This window comes from Macaca mulatta, chromosome 7 (genome assembly GCF_049350105.2).
Source record: "Macaca mulatta isolate MMU2019108-1 chromosome 7, T2T-MMU8v2.0, whole genome shotgun sequence".
NCBI lineage: Eukaryota > Metazoa > Chordata > Mammalia > Primates > Cercopithecidae > Macaca > Macaca mulatta.
In genome coordinates, this window is record NC_133412.1 from 170,181,326 (window position 1) to 170,193,160 (window position 11,835).

The 11,835-nt window shown below is 34.8% G+C and overlaps 1 protein-coding gene across 6 annotated transcripts in view; it reads left to right on the top strand.

Annotated features, from left to right (window-relative positions):
• The window catches only part of VRK1 (VRK serine/threonine kinase 1), an 85,516-nt gene extending 75,434 nt beyond the window's left edge, over positions 1-10,082 (top strand). For 2 of the 6 annotated variants that reach the window (XM_015144442.3, XM_077938009.1), the window contains exons 12-13: positions 4,504-4,591; positions 9,653-10,082. In XM_015144442.3, coding sequence (XP_014999928.1) covers positions 4,504-4,591; positions 9,653-9,684 — 120 coding nt within the window. In that variant the 3' untranslated portion in view covers positions 9,685-10,082. 6 annotated transcript variants of the gene reach the window in all.
• The last annotated feature ends 1,753 nt before the right edge of the window (positions 10,083-11,835 follow it).

The window sequence follows — 11,835 nt, forward strand, 5'->3', positions numbered from 1 at the left end:
TCTTACAGTGCTTACATCAAAACAAATAGTTGCAGAAATTAAACGTGTGTGTATTTAATGTTTTTATAAAAGATGATGGTTCTTTTTTGCTTTAACTATTTTATAGTGTCTATTTTTCAGCTTGAAAATGACAGTGCCAGGCACACAGTAGATGCTTAGTAAGTATGTGGTGGTGATCTTCACCTCTGTTCAGATGGAGGTCAATGCTGTTGTGGAAGGAAATTGCAATAGTCATTATTTTTATTACAGTCTTCATCTCTGAAACTCATTGAAAATAGTAAATCACTTTAATAAATTCTAGCAAATTTTTATTTTTATTTTTATTCTTTTTTTGAGACTGAGTCTCGCTGTGTCACCCAGGCTGGAGTGCATTGGTGTGATCTTGGCTCACTGCAACCTCGACCTCCTGGGTTCAAGCAATTCTTCTGCCTCAGTTGGGACTGGTGTCTGCCACCACACCTGGCTAATTTTTGTATTTTTAGTAGAGACAGGGTTTCACCATGTGGCCAACCTAGTCTCAAACTCCTGACCTCAAGTGATCTGCCCACCTAGGCCTCCCAAAGTGCTGGGATTGTAGGTGTGAGCTACTGCGCCAGGCCTCTAGCAGGATATTTTTAGATTATTCCTCAGATTTGTCTGTCTCTTTTCAAGTCATTTGTTCATTTCCTAACTCTCCATCTTTTTATTTCTTCTCCCTGTAATTATGTTTGACCTTTTCTTGCATTTTCTTGAAACATATCTGTAATTAATGTCCATTCAAATATTACAGTTTTTGAGAGACTTAGAGGAAGATATGAAATTATTGCTTTATTACAAGAATAGTTTAATAGTTCCTCTACAGGTGCACATCTGTATATGTGCAAAACACTGTGCCAAGCTCATTAAGAGTTAGAAAAATGAGGAAAACCATAGTCCTTGCCCTCAGGGGGCATACATAGTAGGAGAGAAATAGAGGAGGTTATGGAAATAGTTTACATGAAATACACAAATTTGTGTACTATAACTCTAGAAAAAATACATTAAGAACACAGCAACTAGAAACTACTGCTTCCTACTGAAAGCTCGCATAGGGAGACAGCGTAGTGCTGTGGAAAGGAAATTGCAATAAGGATAAAGAACTCTGAGTTCTAGTCTTTTCATCACCATCAGCTGAGAAATACTGAGCACATTCTCTGGCTTTTTTCCATCCCTAGCTTCAGTTTTTTCTGTGTATATAGTAGATTTTAACTAACTCTATTAGTTTCAGAAATATTGTGGTATAGTGACATGTTAGCTTTACCTTCATAGAAGATATGTCATATCTTTTTAGTTACTACTAATATTCTGTTTTCAACCACTGTTAGGGAATGTAATAATTTAATCAAATAAATAAAATAAGGTTAACTGATTAGTGCAGTCACATGGACTGATTCATGCAGTGTTTAAAGTTCTTTGTTCTGTGACATGTGTGCTGTATGAAGCATTTTAAAACTTTTAGGCTGTATAATTTAAGTTTTTAAAGTAAACATGTAGACTTCTGTCATAAGGGATGGGCAAAACCCAAATAACACTGCCTGAGGAGATAGCCATGAATCTGATTGGCTTTTCTTAGAAGCTGTTGAAAGCATCTAGAGGTGATCTTTTGATGCTTGACTTGGGAAGCAAAGAATTGGTCTTTGGTTTTTGCTTCTGAAGATTTTTTTTCTCTTTTCTATTAAAACAACTTTAAGTCAATAGCAGGTCTCCAGTCGGTGTTTAGACTAGACTATTAGTAAATTATCAGTTCAAATGCATGTAGCCTATTTGTCTTCCTGTTTCTAAATTGGAAGTGAGAAGCTGCTAATTAACTAAACTTTAGCATATCTGAACACTTCAAAAATATAATGTGTAATATATATTCTAGTGCCCTTTGAAATCTAATTTCTGAAGATATTTTAGCTGTGCTGAATTAAAAGAATACTCAAGTTTATTTTGTAAGTTAGTATATCATACAATATTTTGGTTTCATATTAAACACAAAGGCACCTGTGAGACCTCATACAGAATGTGGCAAAAATCAGGGATTAGCATAGTCACTTTGTGAAGCCATTTTTCTCTTCAAAAGGAACCAAAGTATGCACTATCTGAAGCCTAAGGATGTTGACAAATAACAAAATGAAGCATTTGGAAATATTCAGAAGGAAGAAGCTGGCAGCAGATTGCTTAGAATTTTACTCATTGCCTTATAAAATTAATAACATACTTAGATACTACTAAACTTGAAGGGTTTTATTTTGGTTTTTTAATTCATCTGTAGACCACTGGCCCTTTGTATCCAGACTACGTACATTGTTAGAAAAGTTGGGCAGGAGTTACCTGGCTGAAGTGTGGATTAATGCAGTAGAGTGCTTTACCTAATGCATACTGCTTAAAGCACAGGTGTTGTTTTTTGTTGGTTGAATACTGTCTGATTTTCCTTCCTATGTAATTTACCTGCATGGAGATTAAGAAAGCCCCCTTTTATTAAATAAGCTTGAAAACTAGATGAATGCACTTAGGTTCTTGGGTAGAATGTATTGGATAGCTAGCTGCCTTTATAATGAGCATTTAAAAATCTGCTCTCCAAAAACTGGAAAATGTATTCTCTGCTGTATGGAAAGCAATATAGTACTGAAATATTCCTCCTTAATTTTGGTCTGAACGAACAAAAGTGTCTGTGTTTATTCCTGCCTAATGCATCACAAATCTGCTGACATGCTAACCTTGGAGTCTTGGCTGGCGTTAATCAGGCCTGTGCACAGGCAGGAAAGATGTACCTAATGCACTCCATCAGTGCAGTTTGCATATGGAAGTTCTCACAGGGGAGCTGCCCTGTGCCAGCTGAGGGTTACCTGCCCACTGCAGTTATTGTATGTAATTATCGAACCAATCTGTTCAGCCCAGCAGGGTTTAGATGGTAATCATGAAGCAACACTTTGGAAAAGAAAGATGTAAGGCATTCTCCCCTTTTCTCATCAGTTATATGAAGTTATAGCCACTCTTACAGCTATTTTTGAGAGGCAATACCTCCATATACAAATCTGCTAAATGAATGCCTTTGAAAGTTTCTCAAGGTTCAGTCAAGTTGTTACTTTTGTATATGTGAAGCATTTTCTTTAGGAACATGGTGGGTACCTCTGAGTTCTAATTTTCCACAGCCACCTTAAGAATGTTTTGAAACAGTGGGATTAATTGTAATACATAGATAATAACAGTTCTGACCATTTGGAGGTTTTAAGATAATGTGGCTTGAATAGAGTTCGGCTTTCCCGTGTAGTTCTCTTTGGAACAGAACCCATGGTTGCCATTAGGAAAAGGAACAATGTGCTGTCAGCAGGCATTATCCTCTTTTCTAGCTGTACACAAAATGGCCTGCAGCAAGGAACATTCTCAGATGAAGTTTAACTTATTGTTAATTGTTAGAAAATATAAATGAGGACATTCTGTTGCATTGTGAACCTGTGAGATTTGGGGCATATCAGATGGTTTTCTAAATGATACAGACTTATTTTAGGCAACCAAAAGAAGCTTTGGATTAAAATTTGGATTTTAACCAGTTTAAATTTGAAACTACACAAGATAAAGTTATATACTAAATTCAAAGTTTCATATTTATCACTCATGTCCCTCTATAATTTTACCTATGTATAGAGATGTTAAAGAATTTAGAAACTTAACGCAGGACTGGACCTGTTAAAAAATGTTGTAGTGGTAGAAAGTAATAAAATGAAATTGAAGGAACATTTGGGAAGAATGGATAGTGACAGAATATAAGCACTGACTTCTAAATAACACTTCACTAGAAAAATAGGACAGGCCCAAGAGAATGTGGGAAATCCAGATGGTTTTTGAGATTTTAGGAGAGCTTTGTACTTTTAAGACTATTCATTTACAGTAAGGTTTATGGCCCTCTTAAACTTTTAATAAAAAGTATGCTAAAAGAGAAACGTTTATTACAAGTTTTCCATTATTGATTCATAAATAGAATTTTACCACCAGTGTTATGTGGTATAAACACTGATGTAATATATGGGACAAGACATACATTTTTTCCATTTATCAAATAAATTATCCTCTCTCCATCCTACCTGCATTGTACTATGTGGAGAGTATCATTGGCCTGAGTGGTGATCGTGAGTTTGTAAAACATTTTATTTTAAAAGAGTTTCTGTATGATCAATCCTGATGGTTAAACCATAGCTTTCAATAATGAAGTATATAAAACATGAAAAGTTAGAGGTGGATATAACAAATATACCTACCATCTGGGTTAACTGTCTAGTTGAAAGTTCTCGTACTCCCCCTTTCTTCCATCCCTCATCCATTCCTTTAGGTAACCAGTATCCTGAAGTTGAGAATATTCTTCCTGTGTGTTTTGACACACCCACACCTATATACAGTTACAGACAGACACACACACACAAATACGTGATGAGTTTGTAGTTTACTTGACTGTCAGACATCTCTCTTTCTCTCTCTCTCTCTTTAATTTTTATCTGTAAGAAGCGAAAGAAAGAAATGGAAGAAAGCAAGGAACCTGGTGTTGAAGATATGGAATGGTCAGACACACAGACAGAGGAGGCCATACAGACCCGTAAGTTGAACAGGTTTGCCTAGCTGCTTCCATACGTAAACACAAATTTCATTTCCTCCCATTACATGAGGGGTCAACTATTTGGGTCATGAGCTTTTGATTTTATAATAAAATGCCACAAGATTTTTGTATAGTATTTATCGTGGTATCTTTTGTACATACGTTAGATTATTTACTCTCCACAATAATTATAAAGTTGAGACTGGGAAGCTCCCTTCATTTTGCAGATTTGGAGCCCAAGACACTGAATGATTAAATGGCAGAGCTGCCAGGCGTGGTGACTGACGTGTGCCTGTAGTCTCAGCTACTCAGAAGGCTGAGGCAGGAGGATCACTTGAGCCCAGGAGTTTGAGTCCAGTCTGGGCAACATAGAAACCCCATCTCTAAAATAAATAAAATAAATGACTGAGCTGTTGTGAAAGGGTGATAGAGACCAGAACTCTTAACTGTCAGGCCAATATCTTTCCACTTCCTCACACTGATCCCACATAACTCTGGGTATGATAGTGAGTGTCAGGGGTCAGACATGGGTCTGTTGACTAAGCTGTCTAATTGTTTCTTATAAAGTTTGTCAACCTCTTCTTTTTTTCTGAACAAGTTAAGAGGAAAAGAATTAAAGCTTTATGGCTGATCACTTTTCACAGTTCTTGAACCAAAAAAAAAAAACAAAAAAAAACAAAAAACAAGATATGAAGTCATTTCTGAGATGGCTTATAAACTGGCACTGAAGGCACTTCTAATAGTTCCAGAAATGGCATGAGCAAAGGCAGCATCTGCAAATGGCAGAACTAGGTTGGATTTTGGTCTGATATGTTTAATAAACTGCCAGCCAATATGTTCCAGGATTCATATGATAAGATGATGTACTTGACTCAATAAAGAGAGCTATTCAGTGTGGCCCACAATACATTTTTTAAAAAAGATTTTTCCTGTCTGCCTTTTTAAAAAAAATTATTTTGTTTGTCCTGAAATATTTCTTGGTTTCTAACAGAAAAGGCTTATTTTTGGTTAAAAAAATTTTTTTTAAAGCATAGGTGCCATATTGAGTAATACCACCAATTTATTTTTCCTTCCTTTTGCTAGTGGCATCAGTGCATGTTTGTGGAAAGCAAAGTATTCAACTTTCAAAGAGAATCATTTTTGCCCTGATTTTATTACTATGTTCTTCATTACTATGTTGTTCATAATATGAACAAATACTATGTTCATATTATGGTTAGAACATCCTTTGGTTTAATCTGCTTTAACCCAAAGAATACTTGAGATACCTAAAGAGGGAATATAAAACTTCATACTGAAGGTGAAAGGTTTTGAAGTAGTCCCTCTCTTTTATCCGCTGCTGTCTTCCATTCGCTACTGTCTTTTTTTCCCTTTTCCCGTGTCTTGTTCATTTTGTTATTAGGAAGTGAGGAGTCCCAAGGAGCAATACATCGAACCATGTCTCAGCCAGAGGCTAGCAGCAGCAGCTATGACAGTGAGTGGGAACAAAATTAAGGAGTATTTATAAAGATACAGCAGTATTCCTTAAAAACAATCCCTTAAATTTTAAAACTGGCAATTTTAGTTTCAGAAAGATCCTGCATTGTTCTAGTGAGATTGACACTCATTAAGTCTAAGGCAGAGTCTCAGCTGTGTGTTGGGAAGACTCATCCCTCTCTTGACTGCCTGGACATCATTTGTTACCTGAACTTTGCTTAATGAGCATCAAGGGTTTTTGTCTTGATAAATAAATGCCTTTAAATTCTAGTATAATTATGAAAGTTTTTAACCTAAATTTTTAGTGTAAGGTCTTCTACTGATGGTTTTTCCCATGAGAAAATATATTAGTATTTTTGTTATTAATGACAAAAGAGTAAAGTAGTCATAAATAATTTAAGGAGAACAATTCAGTTTTTTTGACATAACTTTTTAAGAAGATAAAGAATAATCAGATTCACCCTTATTCATATAAACTCAGAATTGCTTTTCTTAAAATGCTGTTTATTTCCCCCATTACAGTTCACTTTTTCCCCCTAAAGTACAAGGCGAGTTAAGGTATTTTACTATCAAAATAATCATAAGTGAGAGGAAATATTATCTGATGGTAAAATGTTATTGCTTCCAGCAAAAAGAAAAAGCCAAGAGTTTGTGTAAATGTATATTTTTAAATTTATCAGTGTAAAAGTAACTTGAAGGAAAGGACACATTATTACGTTTGTTTTTTTGATTTTTAAGATATATAGTGCAATTCAGTGAATACTGTGTTTTAGGGCTTTAAGATTTTGTGTCAAACATGTTTCAAGAATGGTTACCTCTAACAGCAGCTTTAGAAATGTCAGTTTCTTCATTAACAATTTTATTTTCAAACACAATTTATGATTTACAGTATGGTAAGAGATTTTTCTCACTGTGTGATCTTTCAGAATGCTGTGTCTAGCAAAATGGGAGCAACTTTCCTTTAATATCTATTTAGACCATTTTAAAAACGTGTATAATTTTCTTGATACACCTAAACTCATTTTGAATAGTTGGGGGTCTATTGTGTAAGAACACATTCTGAAAGCTTTCAAAATGTGTATTGTGTAGGTTTTCTCAGATAAAGAGAGGAGGTGATGGGATGGTTTTCAAGAAGAACAGAGGCCTCTAATCCTTTTATTTTTATGCAAGGCATAATTTTTACCAGTTGAGAAAATTTGGTTATTTGCTGCAAGTAATTTTTCCCCTCACAAAATAAGCCTTTAAAAATCATGCATATTCTGGCATTTCAAAATTATGCCAGTATTTCAGAATTGTGCTAAAAATTAGCTAATATAGTAATGATATTTATGGCTGGTGTACTTTCCCCCCTCCTTTTCATAAAATGGAGGCTACTTTTGTTGGTATTATTTTTAAGAACCTTGGATTTTGGACCATTCCTGAGGAATCTTTGGAGAAAGCATGACTAGTCAAAAAGTAGATATTTTTAAGGGAACCCTACAAAGAAATGTCCTACTTTTTTTCCTACTGCATTATAAAATCATAGAAAAGCATCCCAAACTTGTATGTTATTTTCCAAATATCAAATTACATACATTAGACTTATGATTGGACCCTTTGCCAGTAGTGTATATTATGAAAATGGTTATATTTTAAATTAAAGAGATAAGAAGATAGATTTTTTTTGTAACAATTAGAATTGATTATTAGGGAAAATATTGAATTGATTTATGCAGCAAAGTCAACAAGGTGCGTAGGACTGATTATATAATAAGTTCCAGGCAGTAGTAGCCCTTTTAGTTGCAGTGAGAAACTTTGGATTGAAGGAGATAAGCAGCAATGATATTTAATTTCAGAGTAAAATGGCAAATTAAGACATTAATGAGAAGAATGCTATTTGAATATAGCTTTGTAGTTAGTTTAGTGTTCTTTGTAGTGTGGTTAAAGATTTAAAATGTATTGAAAGGGAGATACAGTATTGATTATTGACCTTGATTTTGTAATACCCTTTATCCAAATCTCACTATCACAACATTTTCAGTTTTCTGTGCAGAATTAATTTCAAATTTCTTGAAATAGGCCGGGCGCAGTGACTCATGCCTGTAATCCCAGCAGTTTGGGAGGCCGAGGCGGGTGCATCATTTGAGGTCAGGAGTTCGACACCAGCCTGACCAACGTGGTGAAAGTCTAAGTCCTACTAAAATACAAAAATTAGCCGGGCGTGGTGACAGGCACCTGTAATCTCATCTACTCTGGAGGCTGAGGCAGGAGAATCACTCGAACCCAGGAGGCGGAGGTTGCAGTGAGCCAAGATCGTGTCACTGCACTCTAGCCTGGCAACAAAGCGAGACTCCCTCTCAAAAAATAATAAAAATAAAATTTCTTGAAATAAAAACCTAAAAATCTACTGTGGGATATTTTTAATAGGTGGCTGTGTTACAGAAATTTAAGAAAAAACTCAAATTTTAGAATCAGTCATAGTACAGTATATAAGGTATGTATTATGAGTGGCAGAAAAAAGGATATTCATATAAACTTGAAATTTGCATTCATTGAACTGTATCGTGATTGAACAGAAACTATAACTTGGAAACATTAAAAATGCTAGTTTTGAAACTAACTTTCATGTTAAGTAACTAAATAACCCATGATGAGAAAACCTGTAGATGCATATGGTGGAATTTTGTTCACATTCAAAGAATATTTTGTACTTTTCAGAAAAGAAGTATTGATCTTTTGTGTTTTTTTTTGGTGCAGTCATTGATTAATTATGAGCACCATACTGTCCCTCACTCTGGTGCCCCTGCTCTTTCCTGGCAAAGCATAGCATGCGGCAGTGGGAAAGAAATGGCCCTGCTTCTTTTGCCAGCACTAGGCAGCCGTAATCAGGCTGACTGCTGCGCCCAGAGGTGGAGTAGGAGCAGTAGGTGGGGTGAAATGTCTCCGTGGTGAGGCAGAATTCCCATGCCCCCAGCAGAGAGTCACTGATTTATTCCAAACCAAGAATAGTTAGATAGGAGCTGTCATAAGGGACTAAGACCAGTATCACATATGATCCTTTTGTAGGAGGCTACTCATCTGGGACCTGTATAATTCCTAGCAGAAAAGACTTTCCATTTCAGTATCCCAGTGCTCTCCTGCCTAAAGGGTGTAGGTAATAGGCTTTAAAAAGCAACTCATTCCTTTGCTTTTCATAACATGCATGACCTCATCGCTTCCCCCTAAGGAATGAATGCTTATCTATATTGCTAAGGTTTATATTTGGAGATAATGTTTTAAATTTTACAATAAATTTAAATTTTGGAGATAAATATTTCAGTATTAGTAAAAATTAGATACGTTTTATCAGTCAAAGCATTTTTACATGGCTTAAGATTAGAAGGTACGTTTTGTCAGCATATTTTTTGACATATTAAAAAATGACCCAATTTTTTAAGATTTTCAGAGTTTTAGCAGTCATACTTTTGTATGTCAGTTTTATCTTTGCAAATCACCAGAGTCCATTCGATTTTAAAATGTACTATATTTAGAGATATTTATATTTCTGTTCTTTTGCTTTTGTCAATTATTGATTAATGATTTCAGTTTCTTTGATTTATCTTCAAGGTTCAAGAACCAGAAAGAGAGTCCAGAAGTAATTCAGATGCTGTGAACCAGCTTTCCTTCTCTTTTTTTCTTTTGACTTTTTTCTCCTTTTCTATTTGAAGTGTTTTATTTTCATGTGAGTCTTGCGAGGTGGAAGTAATAATTAAATACCCATGTGTTCAGAAAACCAAATTTTTTATAAAAATAAATATTTTGTACAATTCATTAAAGGCTAATTTATGAAATTTCAAAATCTTCAGATTATACCCCTTACGTTATTCCAAAGCCGTGTGTTTGTGATGTTTTGGAGTACATATATATGAAAATTATTATGATATGCACTTTTCTAATCATTGTACATTTTTCAGAGTGGATAAAAATGTTTGACAGAGTCCTCACTTTTTAGGAAATGCAAAGCTTAAAATAAAAATCTCTTTTGTTTACAAACGCACGGTATGTTGTGGCTGTAAGGTTTGGTTTGATTTGTATTGATTTTGTTCTGTTCCAAAATCTTATTAAGCACCTGCTGTATGAGACAGGAGGTACAAAGATGGGAAAGGAATATGAAATAAAAAGTGGAGGAAGTGTATCCATGCGAGAGAAAATCTACATAAATGAAAGATTACATAAGAATTATGTCAGTGTGCAAGCTGTATGACAAGAAAACAAGTGGCAAATGATGAAGTGGTGGTGTAATTAAAGATTGCATAAAGACTAGCTTTGTCTACGAAAGACCTATGAACTAGATATTAATAGATCCTATTCATTCACAGTTTATTTTTCTTAAAAGTTTCACTTTCATAGCATGTAATATTTATACAGAAAACCAGGCACTTCAGAGTTTCAGTAATCAGAAAGTTTAAGATCTGAAATTTTTTTAGTTGCCTTGGGAACAAAAGCTTGTAATTTTAACACATTTATGAACAATTTCGTGATTCATTCCTCAGAGTTTTCTTGGTCAGAGAAATCGGGATTGGACTCTATTTTCTGACGGATGGTATGCTTTACCACTTAATAACATGCACAGTGTGTTTAGAAGGTATATGGACATAGTTTCACTTAAATATTTAAGTATTTTAATATGTATTCAAAATACAGTTATCACATTAAACTGGTGATTTGTCTACTACTTAGGACAAACCTAAAGTAGGTATTTCAATTTTTAAAAGCAAGTCGGTTTGAGGAAAGAAGTAAATGTACAGGTGGGATATGGACATACCAGAAATTGTCAAGGTTGTACCAAGTTTGAGAAACTATGAACCAGTACAAAGACTATAACTTGTGGCTTTCTTATGTGGATATTTAGTGATCATGTGAAGCATTTATCACTGCAATGGTTAGATACTGAAAAATGCAAAACATCTACAGACTTTCCTTTGAAGATTAACCTTTTAATGCCTCCTGAAGTTCTAGAGCAACATATCTTTACAGATTAGAAAATTTGACTTTGGGCAGAGGCTCCTCCTGCTTTCTGTAGAATGTTAGGTTTTAGTACTTATCTGTGTTAATGCCCCCAAGTTTATTTGTAACACCTAAATCAACTCTCAAGTTCTGTTTTAAACACATTAATGCTTAAAATAGAGTAAACTGTGTGCAATGTGTTTTTCTGTATATGCCTTAGCCTCCTTATTTTTCACAATATAGAAACATGGAAAACTTGGTTAAATAATAAGAAAACAAATATTTCCTCACATATTGTTTTAAGTAAGTGCTGGCATTTTCTTAAATGTTACTGTATTGGCAAGGCTACAGAAATTAATGACAAACTACTGGCCATAGTATCCAGTTTGATCCGTGTGCTGCATCCCTCGTTCTATTTTATTCCCTATCTTGTACTGTTTTTTTCTACTCCCCTTTTAAGAAATGATTAAGCAACCTCGTCATTCAGAGTAATTTTTTTTCTTGTCCTTTTCAGTTCTATATTTAGTATTTTTATCTTGCATTGTTTTTATTTTCTTTCCAGTGCCCGAATGGAGTAGATTTGCCATTTTTGGTTCTCCTTTCACAATCCAGCTTCCATATTTTAACATGTTCTTGGTTCCATTTTCTCTTGCCTTCTCTGCCATTTTCCTTAGGTCCTCATTGAGCTGAGGTTTTCTAGTCTGTTGAGGATAAACACCACTGCCAGGCTCTTGTCCTTCACACAAGAGGATGTATATGTGCTCTACATTTTTTAGAAAGCAACTGATAAGTCTTTAGTAACT